We start from the raw sequence: 22855 nt of genomic DNA on the forward strand, positions 1-22855 counted from the left end.
ACTAAAGCATCTCAATTCCCATAAGACTTTAACATGGAAAAATCATGGGTCACTCAATTTTTTATGGTCATTATGTTAGATCAAATTGTGCATCATTTCTTATAAAATTTGGTAGACTGTATACTAACTTTTTCAGGTGTATGAATGAATAAAAATTTTTATATGAGAACTTTTCAGTTACGTAGATTTTACCTACTGAAACCTAACCCTCTCTTGTGTGTACTGGCCAGTCTTCTTACAAATTCTTGCCGGGGATCCTGACATTCAAGATCACTGAGAACATTGCTATGTAAACATATATATATGTGCTGCCGTCATCCTCCTATGGGAGGGACTTGCTTTCTGGTTCACTTTACTCCTCTGGGGTTAGAGTATTTTAGTTAGTTACTTAGTTAGTTAGTTGTGCTAATCTGCCCTCATTCTCCAGTGCTGCTTTGCTGCTGAGAGTGTAGAACCTTCGTGCTCTTTGTCAAAAACAAGCTTTGCCAGCAGTCTGAGGTTCACGTCCTGACTCTGCCTGGTCACCGTGATATTGGAAAGCTTACTCAATTCACTGAGGTCTCAGATTCCCTATTCACAACTTGAAGCTAGTCATAATCTCTTCCTCCAAAAGCTGGAAGGATTTAATAAGATAATGTGTGCAATTACTCATGAATATGGTGTCTGATCCATAGTGAGTACTTGTCCATGTGTCAGCATCACACTTAGGATTTGAGAACTTGGGATTGTCCCTTTTAAAGTCTCCTTCAGCATAAGCCCTTGTTCCGGTCTGTCTTATCTCCTTGCCCCATGAGAGCAAGACCTGACTCCACTAACTGTCATATCCCCAGGCAAGTTCCCCAGCACTGTGTGAAGTTTGTATTTGTTGAATTAATTAATTAATTAATTAATTAAAAGAAAAGCTCCTGTAACGCTTAAGGAGGCCATAAACAAGACCCTGTCCTTAGGTACAAATGTAAAGCGGGGGGGGCAGGACACTAGTGAGAGACACCCCAAAGCCAAACCCGTTTATTCTAACCCTACGTCGATTTGGAGTCCTCAATTTGGGGTCAGTCCTCTGTTGGGACTTCTCTAGGAATAAGAACAGGAAATTCAGGTCTTCAGATACTTGGAAGGTATGCATTTATGATACAAGGATGGGAACTGTAGTGTGTTGCTAGTAAAGGATTCCGGCAAGTCTCAGAAGAAAAACCACAGAATAAATAGAAGGAAAAATAATGTGACACTCGGACTTGCCCAGAATTCCCAAGCTAAAGGGCACATTTAGCACAGTCAGAACATGGGAAACAGTGGGCTCCCATGGGTCTCAACTGTACCTTGCCACTTATGGCCAGGTACCTCCAAGGCCACACAAAGCTGATAGCACATTTCTAAGTGCAACTCAAAGATGCAACATTTGCTTTTGATTTCCCTGACTTGAGGAAGTCTTTTAGTCACCAGAGGAAAATCTGAGCACTACTGATACTTCATTGAGGCAAAGGTGATAAAGAGGATACAAGAAAGAGGGTAGGAGGGTGCCGGTGAGGGAACAGATCGCAAGAACCTTGTTAATATATGTAGAAATCTTTTATAATTCCACATACTTTGTTTTAGAGCTTGTCTGTAGGAGTGTTTAATGAACAGACTGTAAGCTAATTAACATGGAGAGCATGATGAAACCAGAAAATTAAAAAAAAAGGAAGAAATGAAGGAGAAGAAAGCCAATAGAGAAGAGGAGGAGGAGGAGGAGGGAAATAATGAAGAGGAAGATGCAAAAAAGCCTGACAAAAAGGCAAGAAGAGAGAGGAGAGTGACGAAATGGGAAAGTCAGACAAATGTGTGGAAATCACAGACAGGGCACGAACATGGGAGAGACAGCCGGAGAAAGGTTGGAATTACAGCATGTAGATGAGGACTTGGGATGCACTGAATGGAGGAGACACCAAAAGATCCAGGAAAGCAAGAGAAAGCATGGGGAGGATGCAGAATTTGCTAACTGCCCCAGCTTTTTCAAAGGCTTTTCCCTACCACATCTTCCGTCACTCTCGTGGCCTTTAAATCTGGCTATGAACAGGGGAAATCTAATTTTTATTTTATATCTAATTTATTTCCCCTTCCTCCATCTACTCATTCTTCAGATGCCCTCTTGGAAACAGGAAATGATACTTTAATAATTTAATACTTTAATGCTCCTACAAAATACCACATGACATCAAACTTTAAGACAGATCAAAATGCAACCCAAGATGGAAGGATGAAAAAGGAAGTTTAGCAGAAAGTTGGTTCTTAGCCCAAAAATGTACCAGTTTCATGAATTTGTCATTACGTGTTCTCTGAAAAGTGACCACAGTTTAAGTACATGTACTAAATAGAAAAGAGAGATCTGTGCTGCCTTTATTTGGGAAAATAATTTTGCTTTGGGGATTTGTTGAGCTGCCAATCCTGAGTAAAGCAAATTCAGGTCACATCTAATAAGTATTAATTACTCTTGCATTTTAAAAGTAAATTTTACAAAGTACTCTTCGGACCATTTCTAATGAAAGCCAATCTTTTAACCTCCTGGACCCTGGTTACCCCATCTGGAATACAGAAATCATCTTAGGAGTGGGAGAAGTATTTCTATGCATTTGCCAAACAACGCCGTCTGCACTGATTTGAGTGTGGCTCTGTGTTCAGCTTTGATGGAGAAAGTTATTCAGAAGTAAAGACATTAACATTGCCCTCCTCCAGGTGACCTCTCTCCCGACTACCTGCCCTCCAGAAGGAGCGGACCCTGCACTCCTGTTCGTTCCTACAAGGCCCCTTCAGCAGCCTTGGGCCCTTTTTCTGCCCTCCCTGGCTTGCTAAGACCTGACACTGACCCTGCTCCTCACTCCCTGGTACCTACAACCATTTATTCAATCACTTGTTTAGCAAGGATTGACCAAGCACTTAGTATGTGTAGGTGTGGAACAATGGACAAAACAAAGGTCCCCGTGTAGCTTGCTGTGAAACAGATGGAGATGGGCAATAAATAATAAACTGAAAATAAATGAATTGTATAGTATGCCAGATGCTGGTATGCCAGAAGAAGAAAAGGCAAGCAGGCCAGAGTGGACAGAAGTCGTATTGGAGAGAGGACACTCAGCCTCAGTCCTGCAGCTCCATGTACGAAATCCACCTATTCTAGCCTGGTTCTTCACATTGTCCTGGCACTGACAAACACGGTCACAATTCCTAGAGAGTGTGGCAGAGACAGTGGTCAACAAAGGCCCATGCCTGTCGTCCACTAGCCGCTTTTGTGGTCAGGGTTGGGTCAGGTGACTCATGACAGCCCATAAAACAGGAGAGCAAAAAACTGACTCAGAGTGTCTCTTTCATCCCACCCTTCCCCTGCCAAGTGACCCTTGGGCCTTAGCAAAGGATACGGGTAGAAAAGGCTACCCCATCACATGAGAATGCGCTCCAAGTAAGAAACAAACCATCACTGTATTTGTGCCAGTAATATTTCAGGGTGTTGTAACCGCCTTATGGTGCAGGCCATCTATGGCAACACCTACAAAAAAGAATTAAGTAATTGCAACCATCATTTTTTGCTTCTTAATTGTCAAGAGCACTTAAAAAATCATCAACTTCCACTTCTTTATAAATTGACAAGTCTAAAGTTCTACCAGGAAAGAAGTGAGTAATGGTAAATTATATTTAGGTTCTCCTTTAAGGTCTCCATAAATATTCAGTGAGGTATTTTAAGCAAGTATTTTGACTCACGTATATAAATTACTGCTTTTGGATTCACATAACAGTAAAATTTCATTGAAAAAATAGTTAGAAGATGTGTAATTTGTTTTAATCTAATCAAAATAGTTCTTGGGCCATTCAAACTTTCCAAGCTAATCCCCTGACTTCATTCTCAATTTGGAAGAATATTTTTAATAAACATTTGTTATAATGGCACTCATTTAAGAGATTAAAATATTAACAGATTCCAGAACCAAGTTTACAAGCAAATGCAAAGCATGGGTATTATAAGCTCTAAGGCTAAACTGTGCACTGGAGAACTTTACAAAATAAACTTGCCTGGAACATAACTCAGGGGAAGATGCTAAGTTCACATTTTTGTATAGTGGACTCTAAAGAAAACAGTTTGGAAAGTTTGTCTCAAAATCATAAAGACTCGCTCATAAAGAAAACCAAACTACACAGAAATTTTCATGTACAAGTGCAGACTTATAAGTGACTAAAGCAAAAGACCTTTAAGGAATGGCAGGAAGGCCCCTAAGATTCTCCCTGAACTTTATCACGGTGCCTAAAACCCTACCTGTAGTGTACCTTTTCCTTGACTCTTAAAGATATTTTCGTTTCTCTATGGTCTCTTCAGTATCAAAAGCAGATAACCCTAGGATGGACACTATCTAGAGGTCATTCCAAGAATATTTAAGAATAACTTTAACAACAACAACAAAAAGATATACTTGGAAAATTACAGAAGCCAGGACAGCCTAGTGAGGAGCAGGGGACTAGGTTGAACAGTGTAAAGATGGTGACTAATAAAACATCATTCAAAACAAAAGGCAACAGATGGCCAGCTGCTTCGTAAATGAGAAAATTCTTCCTGAACACTTGCTATCCTCAAGACGTTACGCCAGTACTGTGAAAAATACATGGGCAGGACAACTGTCTTCATGAGTTGGGTCTTTGTGTGGGACAGCACAATGGATGGACAGTTAGACCTAACACTAGAAATTAGAGTATGGCCTGCATTCACTCTCAGCAAGTCTACACAGGGACCCAGGAAGCCATGGCCCAGCAAGCAAATAGCACAATGGGACTCAGGGATGGGATGGAAAGAAGGGAGTGAGGATGAAATCAGAGGTGGCTGGAAGATGCCATTCTCCCCTTGGTAAACACCTTTACTCTTCAGCCTGAGAAGGGATGGCAGTGTTTGATGCCTGGAGAATTTTATGTCCTTCTACCAAGTAAAAAGAAACATGAATTTGACCTCAGATAATTAGTTTCTTACACTGCTTTTTAGTTCTGAGGTTTTGGTTTGTCTGTTTAAAACACTTACCATCAAACCTTGCAAGCCGGCTAATGTCTGCTCCAAGTTCTGAGGTAACGGAGAGCGCATGACGAACTTTAAGGTTTGTTTCCCTGTGAAGTTAATGACATGGTGTGAACTTCTACACAGAACGGCCCCACAGCGTCTCACCAGAGCGATTGGGTGGGCGCATCATGGGCCATTCCCAGCCCAGGCTCTCTGAAGACCACCTCCCCACCACCACAGCCCTGTCATGCACACTTCTCACACAGTCTTGGGAAAGTGAGTAGGGCTGTTCGGGCTCCTAAAGTTGGCATCCACTCACCACACATTTGCGTAACCACACAGTAATCTGTTTCGCAATGTGAAAGAACTGGGAACATAATAAATATGATTTCATTTGAATCTACTCAGACACATGCAAGAGTTATAAAACACACTAGGGATAGGAACACAGTTGCCAAGTAAAGGAGGCCTATACCACTCCAGAGTCCGCTATCAGCGCAAGAGTTCTTGCAAAGAAAAAATGAATTTTATGGTAGCTGAAACTTAAATGGGAAAAAGAAGACAGCTTTATTTTTCTTGGAGAATCAACCCAAGAAATCTATAAGTCTAGATTAGGACAACCAGGCAAGCTCGGTGAGTTACTTAAGCCGGTTATCTTACAAGGCCTCACGTACTCTGGAAAAGTGGCACATTGGTATTAGTGAAATGGCCAGCAGTGATTCTGTCGACATCTTACTGTCTCGTGTTTAAGAATTTTCCATCCTAATTCTCACTGAGTTCAACTGAATTTTCCTCTCAGGTATCTTAAAATTATCAATCAGAGTCTTTTCTTTTAAGTAAATGGTTCCTCCCATCAAGAAATATTGACTAACTACATACCACAGTCACCTGAGAGAGTCAGTGCTTCCCAAAGAGGGTTACTGTTTTCTTGAGAGAAAAAAGTAGAAAGTAAAAATAAATTTTTAAAAATATGTCCGTTTGTGGAATTATATGCTAACCCATGAAATCCATGAAGATTAAAGAACTAAGAAACAGATACCCTGGAGAACATTCGATCTAACTTCCTAGAAATGAGATTCACAATAATGTTAGGACAACACGAGTTCAATACAAGAATGCCCATTGGTGAAACAGCTTCCTTTAGGAAACACACAGTTGGATGTATAATTGAAGTTAGTTAAAAGTAATCTTCTCAATCGAAATGTATCAATTCCCAGAAGGCAGAGATAAGAAAGGATTCAGATGGTCAATGAGGTAGAAACTGAGCTGGTATTGGTAGACAAAAGTATGATAAATAGTTTCAGGGCTCAAGATCCAATATGTCCGTATCCATTTATACTACTTTTTGAATAATTATATCGACCAGGCCAGCAAGCCCTAGTTCCCTAACTCTACCAGATCACTCATCAAAGTTCACCATCATTTTAATTTATTTCCTCAGGTGTCTCTCCAATACTTCATCTCCACCTCCAAACGTAAAAACTACAAGGGGGAAAGTAATCACACATAGGCCTTACTTGATACTTTAAAAATTATCTTTCAATACTCTTGATCAATGCCCTCAGTGTTGTACACACTCTTTTAACCTACCCAAAGATCATGATAAAATTCAAACTGATGTTTAGCACAAGAGACAATACATAAAGGTTTGTGTAGCGTGCACCCAGTTTCGCCTAATGGTGACACCTTGTAGCCCTACAGCATAACATCACAACACAGGTAGAGACAGTGGCCCAGGCAATGTACAGAACGTTTATTTCTACCAAACCAAGGAGCCCCCAGGCTTCTCTTTATAGCCACACTCATTCCCCCTGTCCCCATCTCCTCTTTAATACCTGGAAACCACTAATCTGTTCTCCATTTGTATGATTTTGCTTTGGCAGGAATCTTATAGAAGTGGAACCATACAGTGTGCATTTCTCAATCCTGTAGCATCACTTGAGTTACCCAGCAGAATTCTCTGAAGGGTCAGCCCAACATTGCTTAGCTTCTTCCTCTGCATTTCCGAGTAGCATCTCATGACACGTTATGCCGTATTTTGTTCTATCATTCACCTGCTAAAGGACACCTCTGACGTTTGGGAGGCTTCAGATGCAGCAGCCCTAAACATTCATGAATAGGTTTTCTGTATCAACAGAGGTCTTCATTCCTCTAGCACAAATGCCCAGGAGTAAAACTAGTTGCATGTTCGGTTTTTAAGAAATTGACAAATCATTGCAAGAGTCACTAACATTCTACATTCACACCAGCAGTGTAAGAGTAAGGCTGTTTCTCCACATCCTTGCCAGCCTTTGGAGCTGCGTCACTATGTTTTATGTGAGCCGCTCTGAAAGATCTGCAGTGATAAAGCACTATGGTTTTAATTTCCCTAATGGCTAAGGATGTTGGACAACTTTTGGTGTGTTTATTAGCAATGTTCTCTTTGGTGAAATGTCTGTTCGTGTCATTTGTCTACTTTGTAAGTAGGGTTTTTTCAACTACTGAGTTTTTTTTTCTTTAATTGAGTTTATTGTTACACTTTAGGTATACAGTAGAGTTACACTCATTATTGGGATCCTGTACCTTTACATGTCAGGTCTTGGTTCTCATTTTTTCCCATTGTCCCTGCCCTCCCTTCACCCCCTCCACTCCTCCCAGTTTACAAACACTTTATTTCCATTTTTTCATTTTCTCATTTTTTTTTCTTTTCCCTTATTCCTTTTCCCCTACCCTTCCCACTTTCCCTACACCTTTAGCCTTTTTCTTCCTATTTCACATTGTTAATTATCTCATTAGGATCTTGTGTACTATTATAGTTTTTTCACACCGAGAAACTATTCAGTATTTATACCTGTGTGACTTATTTATTTCACTTATCAACTACTGAGTTTTGAGAATATTTTTACATATTCAAGATTCAACCCCTTTGTTAAATTGATGCTTTGCAAATAGTTTCTCCCAGTCTGTAGCTTATTATTGCACCCTCTTCACTGGGGTATTAGAAAGAAAAAAAGTTTTAATTTGATGAAGCCCAGTTTATCAAAATTTTCTTTTTATGGATCATGCTTTTTATGTCAAATCTAGTAACTCTTGGATCTAGTAACTCTCAAAGATCTTTTCCTATATTTTTGTCTAAAAGTTTTAAGATTTTATATTTTAGATTTAGATTTAACTTCCTTAATAGTTATAGAATTATTCAAGTTATCTGCAGGAGACCACAATAGTGATTATGCCCAAATCAGGCTGTAAGCAGTGCAGGCTATAAGCGTTAACCCCACAACTGACTTGTTTATAGTAGTGACTCTGGCCAAAGCCTACGTGTCAAAATCAGAGTAACACATGCCCAGATTCCATTCCCAGGACTAAAACCTTCAGGCTAGAAGGACAATTTTTTTTTTTTAGTTTTCAAACTGGGTTGGTTTTTAATAATAGACTATTTGTTTATTTTTCCTCAGTTTATTGGTAACTTTTAGGTCTACAGTACAGTTACATTCGTCATTGGGATCTTGTACCTTTACATGACAGGTCTTGGTTCTCATTTTTTCCCCTTGTCCCTGTCCTCCCTTCACCCCCTCCTCCTCTCCCCACTTACAAATATTTTATTTCCATTTTTTCATTTTCTCATATATTTTTCCTTTCCCTTATTACCTTTCCCCTACACTTCCCATTTTCCCTACACCTTTAGCCCTTTTCTTCCTATTTCACATAATGGAAATGGATACATATTGAGGATATATTCCTAAGTGAAATAAATAAGTCCCACATGTGTAAATACCGAACAGTTTCTCTGGTGTGAATGAACTATAATAGTACATAAGATCCTAATGACATAATTGACCATGTGAAATAGGAAGGACAATATTTTAATCACAACCATATATCTAGTCTATTCTGCTCCTAATTTGAGAATGCTGTGCCTTTTCCTTCATGAGACTTCTTTACTTTAACTTCCACAGAAAGCACACAAGTGAGCACATCTGCTACCCTCACACACAGCTTGCCCTTACCCCAAGTGATTGCCAATAAAAATCAGTGGCTTGGACAGACCAGCACCTTTGTCGGTTGTCCCAGCACTGGTCATCCTAGCACCCTGCTTTCTCTCCTAGTTCTGCCTTTTAGTTTTATTTCTTGGGCCTGAGTTGTATACTGGGCAGGAAACCGGAACCCAACTGCAGTGGTTATCTATTTTGTATTGGGTGAATAGCCTTGTTTTGTTTTATTTTGTTTTGAAGAAGTGCTCCATTTTGTCTCAGTTGTCACATTTTTGGTGGTAGTGTTGTGTGAAGTATTTCTTCCTTATCCCTTAGACATTTTCAGGATCGGTAGTGATTCACCTGGTTCATCTATGATACTAATAATTCATTCTCATTCTCTCTATCTCTCACAACAGGTTTGTCAACTAAACTGATAATTTCAAAAAAATCTATTTCGTTGACTTTCCTTGTTTTGGTGCTCAAGTTTGTTAATTTTCATTCTTAATCATCCTTGCCTCCTTCCATCCACTTGGTTTGGATTTATGCGGCCTTTGTCCAGGTTCTTGAGACAGGAGTTTGATTTGAGACATTTTTAAGGGTATGCATCTCCCTATCAGCTGTCTCTGAGAGTGTTCTGTCCAAACCAGGAGTGGGATGAGCACACAGCCCAAAGGCTACTTGAGGGGCTCATTATGGCGATGACTGCTAGACTGCCAACTTTGTGTCCTAGCACAGAGCTGCCATGTTGTCTATAACTAAATTCTAAATTAATGTCAATTTCCAAAGGGCACCAAAATTTCCAGTAGTAGAAGTGGTTTCTTCCTTCTCTCTCCTCTCTCTGCAGTTTCACCTGTTGGCTCCTAAAGGTCCCTTTCAGTCCCTCCTCTCTCTGAGGACACTGACCTCTACTCTTTTCATTTTCCTTAGAAAATCACTTGAAATTAAAACAAGCAAAAGCTTCCAGGGCATTTCGCTAAGAGTCCCCAGGCACGCTGTTCATGTGCACATGTTTAACTCACTGTTTCTGGAAGAAAATAAACTCAAGAGGAAAGAAATTCCCAGGTAAATTTAAGAGAAATTTTGCTTTTAAAATTACTGCAAAATAACTAACACTGGGGTTGGCCACTCAGATTCCTATCTCTTCCAAGAAAATAAAGAATGAGGTTTGAGACCCATTTCTAAAGACTCCGTAAATTAAAAAACAGTCTAATCAACTATTCCGATTCAACAACTTACCCATCCAGCTCGGCAGTTTCAATGTAACAGAGACCATGGGGCTCACTACTTGATAGAAGAAGCAAATCAGCCTGTTTCAAGAAATCATGGCACAGAATACTTGAGAAGGGAAGACAGGCTGAAAGGCAGATACGCTCACTACCCTCCACTACTAATTAGCCCTCAGAGCCTTAGGAACAACGCTCATCCAAGAGACTCTGTACTACTTCCGGGTCACTGCCCTGAACCGGCGTTCTCTCCCAGCCGCTGACCCCATCAGAAGCTAGGGCTGGAGGTAGCACACAAATTAGTAGCCACTTGCTTCACCTTTTTCAATCATTACTTGCTTTGCTAGGTTTTTTGTTTTGTTGTCGTTATTGTTGTTGTTGTTTTGCTTTGATTGTTACTACTGGAAAATGTAAGTCACTCTCTGATTAAATAATTATAAATATCTGTATGCACACATGTTACTTAGTATGATCAATTAAGGACAGAGAGCAGGCAACGGAGATGGGGGAAGACAGATGAAGTAGATGGAAACTGAAAAGAAAACCTGAAAGGCAAAGAAATAGGAAAAGAAGAAGGAAAAAGACAAAGAAAAAAATAAGCAAAAACTGAAAAGAAATGGGAAAGAGAAAGGAAGTGGGAGCTTAGGCAAGAGAACAAGACAAAACAGAAAATATAGTAAAAGACATGGGAAAAGTTCAGATATTAAATTTTTTTAAGATAAGTCATCCTATTTTGAGGTCCACTGGAGATTTGGATTACCTATCACAGTTCAGCTTCAGAATTCCCATAGCTTTCTATAGTAGGAAATGGCTTATCTGTTTTAATTTAAAATTTCACATTTTGTTTTAAAAGTAAGTGCTTTTATGAAATTCCAAAGAGCTTGAATGTCTAAAAATAATTGACTTAAGTTTCAGCAACTTCTTTTCAGACATTAGCCTGGCAATTTTCTTCCTGTATGAATGTGTAACTAGCATTCCAAATCTATGACATTTTCTTACCTTTGTCCTTAAAAATATTAGAGTTGCTTCATCCTCAAGTCTTGGAGGTTAAAATTAGACTCTACTGGTTTCACTGTCAAAAGATCCTAAATTTCCAACTCAAAAATAGCTGTATGTGCATGGAGTTTTGTGCTTGTGTGTATGTGAGTAGTTTTGTCTAAATTAGGATAAAACAGAGCTGGAAAAGTCCCTAAAGGAATAAATGGGGCTGAATGATTAAGGCTTCTCCTCAGCCCCGAATGAAACAACCTCAGAAGCTGATCCAGGCAGAAATTATCTTCTCACTTGTCCAAGTGTAAGCACAACACACCCACACAGAGAATGTGTCCAAAGCTGGTGTCACTGCGAAGCAGCCATTCCCCATCCTGATCTAAAAGGGGAATTTTTTTTTTTTAAATTCTCCTTGATCTTATTGCCCATGTCTGAAGCTTAAATATTGTTTCTCTTATGTGAAAAAAAAACCCCACAAAATATAAATAAATTAAAGAGCAAAACAAAAGATAGACGATAGAAGACAGGGAGACAGATCCTTCAAAAGGGAAGGGAACCACAAGACGGAGAGGGAGGGATGAAAAAAGAATCGAGATGTGTCGTGTACATGTTCCAACTCCCCATGATGGATGTAATCATTATATACTACAAACACGCACCAATAAAGTAAAAATTTTAAAATCACTGCATACGGGCCTAATCCTGGCAGTGGGCAAGATTAAAGATCTCGGGGTCCATGACTCTCTTTACCTAAGCTTAAAAATCCATTTTTAACAATATCCAGAATTCTCTAAGCATCTGTGATTAAAAATATATGTGTTATAACATATAGAGGAATATATCTATTCCTACACAGCATTGCAGAGAAAGTGGTCCAGTGTTGCTGTCCCTTGTGGTAACCACGGGGAGGCTGGCGACACGTGATGAAGGCATCACTGCCACCTGGTGGCAGGATTCTCCCCCGGAAAGAGGACCCAATTTCCTAGAGGCTGAAAGTGTAACCCCACGGGGATTGTAGCCCAGGGCTCCTGCTTTGTCTTCCTGGGAACCTGGAACTTCTCCCTTGCCTGCTTCTTCTGGTCTCTGCCACTGCCATCTCTTAGATGTCCTCTGGACACTCCCACTCCCTGGTCTCTGTCCGACCCTCTTGTGCATCCTCCCTCTCCACTCCCTGTGCTAAGCCTTGGTGCTCCCTTCTGCTCACCTTCCCCTTGGAGGTCTGGGGCAAGGAGGAACAGATTGGGCAGGGCCCCCCTACTTTCTAGTGCACTTGGGAATACTTCAGGTAAGGAAAGGGCACACAGATCCCAGTTAGAGCCCCGGTAGTCCCTGGTTACCCTTTGATCAGAGGTGCTGGGCCAAGAGTTGGAGCAACCTAGGAGTGGCACCAGGCCCAGGACTCCAAGCATCCCAGACTGGACCCCCTCCAGTAACCCCTCCAGGAAATCTCAGGGGATCCAATTCCTACTTGATCTGGAAATTGTGTCCCAGCTATAGGTATTTAGGAAACCAACAGCCAATATTTAGAGAGGACCTTCCATATCCTGACACTCTCCTAAGAGCTTTACATGTGGGCTTTTATTATACTGTCACAGAGATCCTGTCATGTAGTCCTGTTGTTGTCCAGCCCCACTGTACAAATGAGGAAAGTGAGACCCAGAAAGGCTTAGTAACCTGATCCAGACTGAGTGGTTAGGAAGTGGGGCAGCCAGGATTTGAATCCAGCCAGGTGGAAGCATAGACGGCAGGTCACTCAAATCCTTTTTCAAGAATTTTGTAGTTCAGCAAGGCAGGATGAGATAAGGGCTCTGCAGGCCTTATTAACAAAGTGCTATGAGACAAGTGTGAATGAGAAAGCACACTGAGTTGGTAGTTGAAGACAGGCATCATAGAAGATTCCAGGAGCGATAGAGGCAGATTCCGGAAGCAATAGAAGCAGGATTCCAGAAGCAACGGAAGGAAGATTCCAGAAGCAAATGGAAGGAAGATTCCAGAAGCTATGGAAGGCAGATCCCAGAAGCAATAGAAGCGGGATTCTAGAAGCAATAGAAAAAAGATTCCAGAAGCAATAGAAGCAGAATTCCAGAAGCAATAGAAAGAAGATTCCAGAAGCAATAGAAAGAAGGTTCCAGAAGCAATGGGAAGCAGATTTCCCTGGCAGAAGCACAGCAGGAGTAAAGAACAAGCCAAGAAAACACACTTATTTGAACCCACAGGTAGGTCAGACAACAGCTAATAATCTGACTAGACCCCCATTTGTACTCTCATCTATCAGCTCTCCTTGACACCTTTTCCCATGCCCTGCTTGGAGAAGCACAGCTGTATTTTGCCTCAGACCACCCCCTCCCCAACCAACAGAGGCAACAAAAGGCCAAGCAGCTGCTTCATGGACACCTGGAACAAATATTCCTGTGAGAGAAAATATGAAAGAAATCCATGGACCCACTGAATGTCTGAGTCCTCTAAACCAAAGACAAACCCTCAGAGAGTAATTAGGCATACATGTTTGCTAAGTTAAAGAATAAAAGAAGCCAAACCTCAATAAATGATAACACCATAAAGCTATGCCATGCCGTTCTTTTTTTTTTTTTTTTTTTTTTTTTTTTTTTTTTTTTTTTTTTTTTTTGCTGCTTCTTCTTTTTCTTGGTACCAGGGATTGAACTCAGGTCCTTGCGCTTTCAAGACAGGGAGTGGAACCACTGAGCCAAATCCCCAGCCCATATGCCACTCTTTAAGAATTTGTGGAACACTGTGTAGTAATTGGGTTGTTTTATCACTCAACAACCCTGTGGATGGGTAACACAGTTCCCAGGGTATATTGTATGTGTGAGGAACCTGGGGAGGCCCTGTCTGCCCAGCAATGAGGAGAGAAGGGACGCCGCGGACTGCACCCGATGAACTAAATTAACTCAGGCAAAGCCCATTTGGCTTTTCCAGAGTAACAGAATCAACTCAGCTACCTGAGGAAGTCAAGGCCCCAAGAGATTTAATCCCATGCTCATGGACACATGCACATCGCTTCCATTGCAGAACTGGACCGAGCGTTCAGAACTTCTGATCGCAAAATGTGCATTCTTTCCTCCAGTGTGCTCATGAGTCACCGGATCCCAACTACCAAAAATGGAGAACGCTTCACTTGTCTTTCTTTGTGGGTGCTCAAAACCAAAACTACAATGGTATGAGAATATCAGAATAGCAGGGCTGTGAGCTCATGAGACATTTGTAGCATGGACTTAAGCACCACTTGTGGATTCCCTTTAGTTTTGTAAGTCAGTCTCATCTTCTTTATTCTGCATATTATCTTTTATTGTGTCATCTAAAAATCAAAATCTAGATTACAAGTAACTCATGTATTACAAGACAAAAATCAGAATTAAATCATAAAAATGAAAAATTTACACTTTTGACCCAGTGAACTCATGATGAATATCACTAAGATGTACTAAAATCATCATTCATTGTTTTGGGTCCTTATAATTAAATTAATTTGAGAATAAGAAAAGGATGGTGATCAAAGAAAAGAGCAGAGGGAAGAAAAATAACTGATATCATAGCAGGCTCTTCCCCTCATATCAGAAACCACCCTTGCCTGCGTATTTTGTCCACACAAATTGTTAACTGCTTATGAACAGAACACTGTCCACTCACATTTTTCAAAATGTAGAAGATAATTTATTGCCTTTCCACACTTTAACGATATGCCTCTTCTTCAATAAGTTTGGACCAATGCATCCTTTAAAATAATTCCCCGGTAAAGTCCCAGCTATCTACCATTATAGACACATGAGACTCATATAAAGCAGGTGGGGAGGGGAGTTTATTTAAGGCAATTAGGTTGGGAGAACTAATGACTTGGACTTAAAGCTGTAAGATTTAAAATAACAAGGAGGGCAATTAGACCACAGAAATGGTCCCTCTGGAAGCCTAGCCAAGAAAGGTCAGGCCTAGCAATTAGATCAAATTAATCTTTCCAAGCCTAGCCTTTTGGAAAGGTAAACATGTTTTAGTTCCTGTAATTAAAAGACGACTTGGATTTTTGTTTGTTCGTTTGTCTTTTATTTTTGTACCAGGGATCAAACTCAGGACCTTACACTTGCATACTTGCGAGGCAGGCACAGTGCCACTGGCCCAAAAATGACTTGGTTTTAAAGCAAAACAAAACAAAACTAAAATGTAGCTGTAGAAAACACCTAGAATATGAATATCTGGGGACAAGTGTTAAACAAGTAAATAGCTAAATTTTCACAACGTTCAAATGTGTTCGCATCCAGTAAGGGGTTTATTTCTATCATCACCTAAGAAAAGCAAAGCCAACAGTCATAAAGCAACACTGTTGAGAAAAGGGGATGGTGTCCTGGGCCAGGTGCCGGGCTCCGGTGGTGCTGACAACTCTGTAGCATGTTTTCTTTTAATTTTATTTATTTATTTATTTTTGGGGGGTACCAGGGATCAAACTTGGACCCTTCCATTAAGCTAAATCCCCGGCCCATGTAGCATGTTTTCTAATGGTTGGCTTGGTTCTTCTGATGCAAGTCGGTCTCATTGTGTTATCTAAATTCTGCTGTACTCTCCCCAGTTTCACAGTAAAAATAGGAGTTCTGAAATTTCAGCCCAAGAATGTCCTTGAATTAAAAAAAAAAAAGTGTGGAGGGCAAGGGGGTTATTTTCTGGAAAACAAAAATTGGAGCTTCTGAATATGTCAGCAAATTGGCAATTTCAGGTGAGCACCTTTCCTTGCTTAAAATTCGCTGCTAAACTGATGTAAATCAGGGTATAAATTCTAAGTCTGAACGGATTAAATCGGGTACAATTCCCTCGGATCATTTTGCTCCCAGCATCCAGGCAGGAGCCCCGCATTAGATTAATATGGATTTGCTAAATTTGCAAATGTAAGTAATTCATTATATCTGATACTTTAATCTCAGATGAATTTTATAAGCAATGTCAAATACTCACGGCAACAAACTGGTTATTTTCTAGTTTAATGATGTCTCCCACTTTGACATTCATCCATTTTTCATTCTGCAGTCTGAAAACAAAGGCAAAGATAATTTTTTTTCAAGAACAGGAAAGAACCAAATATATAACTAAGAAAATGTATCCCTGTGCGTGTCATGTCGCATGACACAAGAAGCAGGGAAGACTGCCATGGGATGTTAAGCTCCTTCCTAACGAAGTTCTTTCCCTGAGCAGCCTGGAAACAAAGGTCCAGAGAGGATAAAGGATTTCCCAAGGTTATCTGGTGAGTTAATGTCACCTTTGGGTGAAACCCTCAATCCTGACACTGAGTTTAATTCCTGACTGAGTACTCTTTTATAGCGCACCATGATGCCAGGTGTACACAATTTGGCCTGTGATATGCTGTTCAGATTCTTCATAATAAACGCAGAAACATCACTGTCACTGTCTCAGGCAAAAGCTGAATGAGAAGAGAGTTACAAACAGCAGCCGTGAAAGATGGACCCAGAAAGACCACAGACGCACCATCCAGCACGCGGCTGAAGGAGGGCCCAGTGGTTCAGAACAGACACCAGACAGACTACAGGCCACACAGCTCTCTTTGACGTCCGTGTGTAGATCCGAGTCCCACATTCGGATCCCCAAGCTCTAAGGGGTTTATGATTCACAGCAGTTGTGTCCATGGGACGCACAGGCCCCTTAGAGCAGACAGAAATGCGTCCTAGCAGGACTAGAATGGTCCCTTCTGAAACTTCCTGAAATGGGAGCCAGCCTTATTTTCCAAGCTGGAAGTCTTCGTCATGCTTCTTTCTCGGAGATTCCTGCTGAGAGGGGCAGCAGGGATGGTGGATTAGAAGGGGAAGGCAGGCAGGAGCAGGGCAGGTTTCCCCGAGATAAGGTGGGCAGGTTAATTTCACTGGGATTGTTTTTCCAAAAATAACCTAATTTACTTTGCTTTATAGCCTGGAAAACAGTTTTAAATATTTATACAACTGTGAAATATGCCTCACACTATCAACCCTGCTGGGTCTTTTGGCTTAAACACTCAAAGAATTTTTCTTTAATAAGGATCCAAGTACATGTTGTTCTGGAAAATTTTCAATGGCAACATTTTTATCTGGAGCCAGAATTCAATCACTTTTCCAAGCCTTGCTTTTCTGGGCTTTCTCTAGCTCGATGACAACAGGAGAAGCTAGGAAGCCTTATAAACCTCACTTTGTTTGTCTTTACAGGTATGGATTCCATGCTGGTTTATCTCTCCTGGGGAGGCCTCCTTGCGACCATTGAGACATTTCTCAAGGGACAGTCTTCGGGAAATGGGATGCAAGGGCGGATGGGGGAGGATCCTGGATCTCACTCATAGAAACTGCACTGCTACTGAATTACCCTGAAGTCTCTTAGAACTGCACTGGTTTGGGGAAGAAGCTGAGACGATATTTAGTGTCACCGTCCCTCCCAGTTGGACACTACAGGTGCAGGGAAGGCCTCACCGGAAGCAGCAGGAGGTATTTCCCAGAGGATGACCAAGAGCCTAGCAGAGCCCAACTGCCACACCAGTAACCGCCACCGCGCTCACACGGGCACGGAACCCTAGCCAGGAGCTTCGCGGGCCTCACAAAGGGAGTCTCTAATAGAAAGTCACCCCACGAAGACACAGAAACTGGACACGGAGCAGGAAAAGTACAGAAGAGATTATCTTACAAGGGTGAGCGCACCGCGCTTAAAACGTAACTGGAGCCCTACAGGGGAAAGGGATGGAGACATTGACCCGACACGGGCTGCGGGACGCATCTCCGGGAACCCCTCAGTTGGATGTATTCCTGTGTGCTATACAGTCAGAGGCTTTGTGGCGGCGTCTCCGATTCTGCCGTACCAGATGTGGACAGTTGTGATCACCTAGAAGCTCAGAAGTACGTTTAATAAGCACGGAGGACCAGAACTACGGAAGAACCCAGATTGACAGCTGGCAAAAACTAGCGCGGACCGGCCAGGGAACTGCCACCAACCCTATTTGCAAAGTAACCATTTCTCTTGTCCTACCCACTACCACTGACAACAACAAAAAAAAACGTCAAAGACACCCCGGCAGGATGAGAGGAGCAGACGGTAAGACTTGCTTGAATGCTCATCTTCCAAATATTTCCGGGCTTTTGAGATTTTAACTTGTGCAGCGATTGGGTTTCGTCATCAGCTTGAAACAATGAAAACAGACACACCCTGGCGCCCATGTGCTGAGCAGATGTTCCGGGGCTCAAGTTCGAAGCATCCCGCATCACACAGCTCTGCCAGGAGGACACCGGGTGGCCTCGTGGGCTGTTTGAGGTGACAGTTGTCCCCAAGGACTCAGCACCTTCGAGCTTTGCCCTCACCTTCGTCAGAAAAGGGCGCCTGGCTCAGGAAGAAGAATTGTAGCATGAGAATATTCTGCAGATAAGTTCATTAATCGCACTGAAATTCCAAGATTATAAAATGGGGCCCAATTTCCAGTATCGTAATAGAATTACTGCCTGTTATGAAACAGACATAATGTAGTTAGTGCTTCTTTGAAGCAGATTTTTCGAAACTAGATGGGGTAGTAAGATAGCCCTTACTGGGCCAGGGATCTGGGGATTTAGCTCAGTGCTTCTGCTGCCTACCTCACAAGTGCAAAGACCAGAGTTCAATCCCTGATTCAGGAAAAAAAAAAAAAAAAAAAAAAAAAAAAACGCCCTTACCTTAGTAAACTCACAAGATGATCGGTGAATAAGCAAAATTCAAGAAAAAGATACATAAAAATTTACATTCCAGAGCACTCTAAAACACACGACTTCAACTGCTCTGGGATGACAAGTGTAATTGCCTTACGGAAAGAACTGTTTTAATGCATCTTCTCTTCAGAACCTCAGAGAGTCTGAGAGCAGAGGAGAAAGCACTGAGCACAGCTGCCCTTGGTGATTTCTGATGAATCCCTGACAAACCTGTGCTGTCCTGGTGAGGCGAGGTGCACCCCGGGCACCAGACCTGGAGGGCATTGCCCAGAGACAACGCAAGTGTGGACATGGGTGCCCACCTGTAATCCCAGAATTCGGGAGGCTGAGGCAGGAAGATCGCTGCAAGTTGGATGTCAGCCTGAGCTACAGAGTGAGTTCAAGGCCAGCCTGAACTACATAGTGAGACCTTGTCTCAGAGAGAGAGAGAGAGAGAGACAGAGAGAGGGAGGGAATGCAACCCCAGGAGTGGGCTAGCTCCTTTCTTGCACTTCTTGGACTGCTGCTGGCCCTAAAGAAGACACCAAGCCCAGGTACAGATGGGGAACATTCAGCACACTGCTCCAGACTCCTTCATCCCTCCCACACTCCACTGCTCCTGACTTCCTACTAGCAACACAAATTCCCAAAGAAGTGCATGTCCTGAAAAGCCTCAGCGGGTGTCCCGGCCCTGGACAAATCACTGCATGCCCATTCCTGATCGCCTCCTGCTGGCCACACTGCCCACTTACACCAGGCTCCTGTCGTCTTTAGTCAGCCCTGCTGGCAGGGACGGACCACTTGGGCTCTTGCTGTGTCCTCAGGATTTAGTGTCCAGCTCAGAGTAGCGACTCTGAACAATAGTCTGAACTGAACTGACTGAACAATAGATAAACCAAGGAATATAAAATGAATTCTTCCCAAAAACATTTGCTGACCAAGAGCATTTGCCTGAATGTCTGAGAAGAATTACAGCAGACGGCATTTTTCAGCACTGGCTGCACTCTGGCAGTTCGACTAAATCCTTTCATGTTTGGAGTTGCCAAATAAAAAATAAATGCCACCCCATTAAATTCACATTTCAGGTGAACAAGAATTATTTTCATATAAGTGTGTCCCATGCCACATTTGAGATATACTTATACTAAAAGATCAGTATTGTTTACCTATTTGAATTTCATTGAATTTCTATTTGCTCTATCTAGCAACACCATACATGTATCTAATCTCACAATGACCCTATGAGATAGGTACTCGTTCTACCCTCATTTTACAGATTAGAGCCCTGAGTTTCAGAGAAATTTGGGTATTTATGTGATTTGCAATATCCATGAAAAGGTAAATGTCCACAGTTTGATATCAATATTCCACTTTTAAGAGCTGATTATACAGATGTTTAAACACGCACGTACAAGGATGTTTACTGCGGCATTGTTTATACTAATCTGCTAGACACTACTAAAAGGAACTCATTTACAATTAGATGCAACACTTTTTCATTCATGGTTCATCTACTCCATGGAGTATAAGGCAGTCGTGAAAAAGAAAAGGTGGTCCCAACATGAAATGTGTTCTAAATTACACTGTCAGGTTACAAAGAAGCACAGAAGAAGTCCACATGTGCATGGCGAGATTCACTCTTGAAGCAAGGGGTATATATAACCACACATAGATATGATTTTCCAGGCATAGAAAATTTTTTGAAAAACACGAGAAACTGTTGAGTGGTTGCCGTTAGAGAAAGGAAAGTGAGAACTTGGAGGAGAGAGACTTTGTTTCCACTGTGTTCTCTTTTGTGCTGTTTGCCTTTCGGTATTACACAAATCGGCATTTTAAAAGCCAATTTGACAGAGAAGTCAAGAAATGAGAACTTTTCTTTTAGGTCACATGTGAACGGCAGGGCTGTGACTGGAACCCACGTCTGTCTAGCTGCAAAGCCCATGTTGCCCATAAATCTGTATATATTGTTCTTTTCACTTCATTCTCTAAGGTAATTGTGTGCTGCTGTTTTGAAAGGGAACCGGCCCTAAGGAGCAGGGGAGATCGGAGGAGGCAACCACAGCGCACGCACACTTGCAGCCTTTAAATCCAGCGGGGCCTGGGGCCGGGACAGCTTCTGGTTCCCTTCAGCCCCAGATCTGTCAGCTTCGCACCAGGGGAAAACCTGGAGCTTGGCCCCCAGCCCTAACGACAGGCCGAGAGCAGATTGCACAGCGTTGAGAATGAACAGGATGCTCGGGCGATTTCCTTGGAAGCGTGCAGACGCTCTTCCCGCCTTCTCCTTAGCGAAGCGCTCGCGCTGAGCCCAGATCATCGCACCGGGAGGTCGTTGGCGAGCCGTGGGAGACACGCTGTCACTGTCGCCAGCTTTGCCAGGCAGAGAGGATGGGAGGAAGGGAAAGGAGAAAGATGCTGGCCTAGAGCACACGTAAGTTACCCTGACCATTCGCTTGGAAAAAGTAAGCGAGCTCACAGATGTCCTGCCTCGATGGTACAAATCCACAGAGATCCGGCCTGCGCTATTCAGAGGCAGAAACGCACACTATTCAGCCTCCCCGTCCGGAAAGCGAAGCCCTCTGCTCACTTCTGGTACCTGGATGATCCGCCTGCTGGCTGCTACAGGGGGCTTTTCCCTGAATCGGTCCCCTGAGACCTCTGAATGGCTGGTGAATCCGAGGTGGGGCTCCCCTCCGGAGGCCCCTAACACAGGCGAGACCACAGGAGTTCAGAGGGAAACGATTGCGCAGGGAGGCGCCAGGATCTGCGGAGGAAATGCCACCGAGGAGAGGCAGAGGTGGAGCTGCTCAGGACTGCTAGGCGGCAGATGGAGAGGGGTTTGTGGGGGACCCAGGTTGACCCCAACTTGGGACTAGCGCCTGTGAGGGAAGGAGGGCGCACCGCAAGGCAGGAGTGCGGGAGTCAGGGGCCTCAGCCTGGGAAGGAAGGGCCACTCCGCACCCTACACCACTGGGTCACGGGGGCAGGATGACCGCAGAAGTGCGGCAGCCTTGAGAGAGATGCAGCCAGAGGCCGCCCGCGCCCAGAGAATGGTGACAGCTGGGCGCGCGCGCGGCAGCCCTCCTGCTGTGCCGACACTCAGGGGACCTTGGTGGACCGGCACCGGCCTCCAGCAGGGCACGTCTCAATTCCGCTGCTAATGTGTTTACACAATTACAATGCTCCCTCCGTTCTATGCTATTTCACCTTTCCCTAGTCCCAACTTCCACTCCAGAAGTCAAGGTGAGCAGCCACCACGAATCCGTGCGCTTCCCCTCCCTAATCCAACTTTAAAACTTTGAGAGGTCTCTGCACGTTCCAGGTCACCTGTCCATTCCCTTTGCCAACAGTCTACAAAGCCAAGGAGCACATTCCTAATGTCAGTCCACTAAAAATATGCCACAGACAACCACTGATGCCCAAAGAGCCGGATAGAAATGCCCAGAGGAAAAATCGCTTTTTCTGAAACGTTTCTTTGCATGAAGAACAGACTTTGATAAGAAAATTGTAAGCAGCTGTCACGCGCCATTGTTTCCGGGCTCTTCATGCCCTGCATGAATCCCGGATGTGAGTCCGAGCAGCTGTCACGCCATTGTTTCCGGGCTCTTCATGCCCTGCATGAATCCCGGATGTGAGTCCGCCGGTGACGGCGGTTCGCGCATGCGCAGAAGGGGCGCTTGGCTCGTCAGAATGACGCAGGCCGGCATTGGCCAATAGAAATGGGCTACGTCACCCGAGAGGCTATAAAAGGCAGGCTCGCATCCGGCTCGGGGTCTTTCCGCCATCTTGAAGAATGCAGAAGAACCTCCAATAAAGCGTGCTTCAGAAGAATCCTGAGTGTTGCGTGCTCCTTGCTGGCGAGGTGCGCGTGACAAGTGGTGCCGAAACCCGGGAAGCGACGACCATCATCGCCGGCATCAGCGGAGACCCCTGACTTCAGGAGGATTCAGAACTGAGCAGCAGGAGGGGAGGATCCACCAACTTTCCGAGAGGTACGCTGTCTGG

General features: G+C 43.1%; 1 protein-coding gene and 1 long non-coding RNA gene across 11 annotated transcripts in view; one reads left to right on the forward strand and one right to left on the reverse strand.

Annotated features, from left to right (window-relative positions):
* Atp8b4 (ATPase phospholipid transporting 8B4 (putative)) overlaps window positions 1–22855 on the reverse strand; it is a 214737-nt gene that overhangs the window by 101794 nt on the left and 90088 nt on the right. For 5 of the 10 annotated variants that reach the window (XM_010638545.2, XM_033765227.1, XM_033765228.1 and 2 more), the window contains 3 exons: window positions 16125–16197; window positions 10192–10262; window positions 5027–5109 (listed from right to left, as the gene is read on the reverse strand). In XM_010638545.2, coding sequence (XP_010636847.1) covers window positions 5027–5109; window positions 10192–10262; window positions 16125–16197 — 227 coding nt within the window. Of the gene's footprint in view, window positions 1–5026; window positions 5110–10191; window positions 10263–16124; window positions 16198–16652; window positions 16711–17617; window positions 18780–22855 lie in introns of those variants that run through there. The other 5 variants (XM_010638558.2, XM_010638554.2, XM_010638566.3 and 2 more) reach the window with 5 other exon arrangements.
* LOC104872313 overlaps window positions 22809–22855 on the forward strand; it is a 9816-nt gene continuing 9769 nt past the window's right edge. The window contains exon 1 of the long non-coding RNA XR_783121.2: window positions 22809–22842. This is a non-coding gene — a long non-coding RNA (uncharacterized LOC104872313). The remainder of the gene's footprint in view (window positions 22843–22855) is intronic.

The sequence above is a fragment of the Fukomys damarensis genome, unplaced genomic scaffold, assembly GCF_012274545.1.
Source record: "Fukomys damarensis isolate Sample0158 unplaced genomic scaffold, DMR_v1.0_HiC HiC_scaffold_17, whole genome shotgun sequence".
Classification (NCBI taxonomy): Eukaryota; Metazoa; Chordata; class Mammalia; order Rodentia; family Bathyergidae; genus Fukomys; species Fukomys damarensis.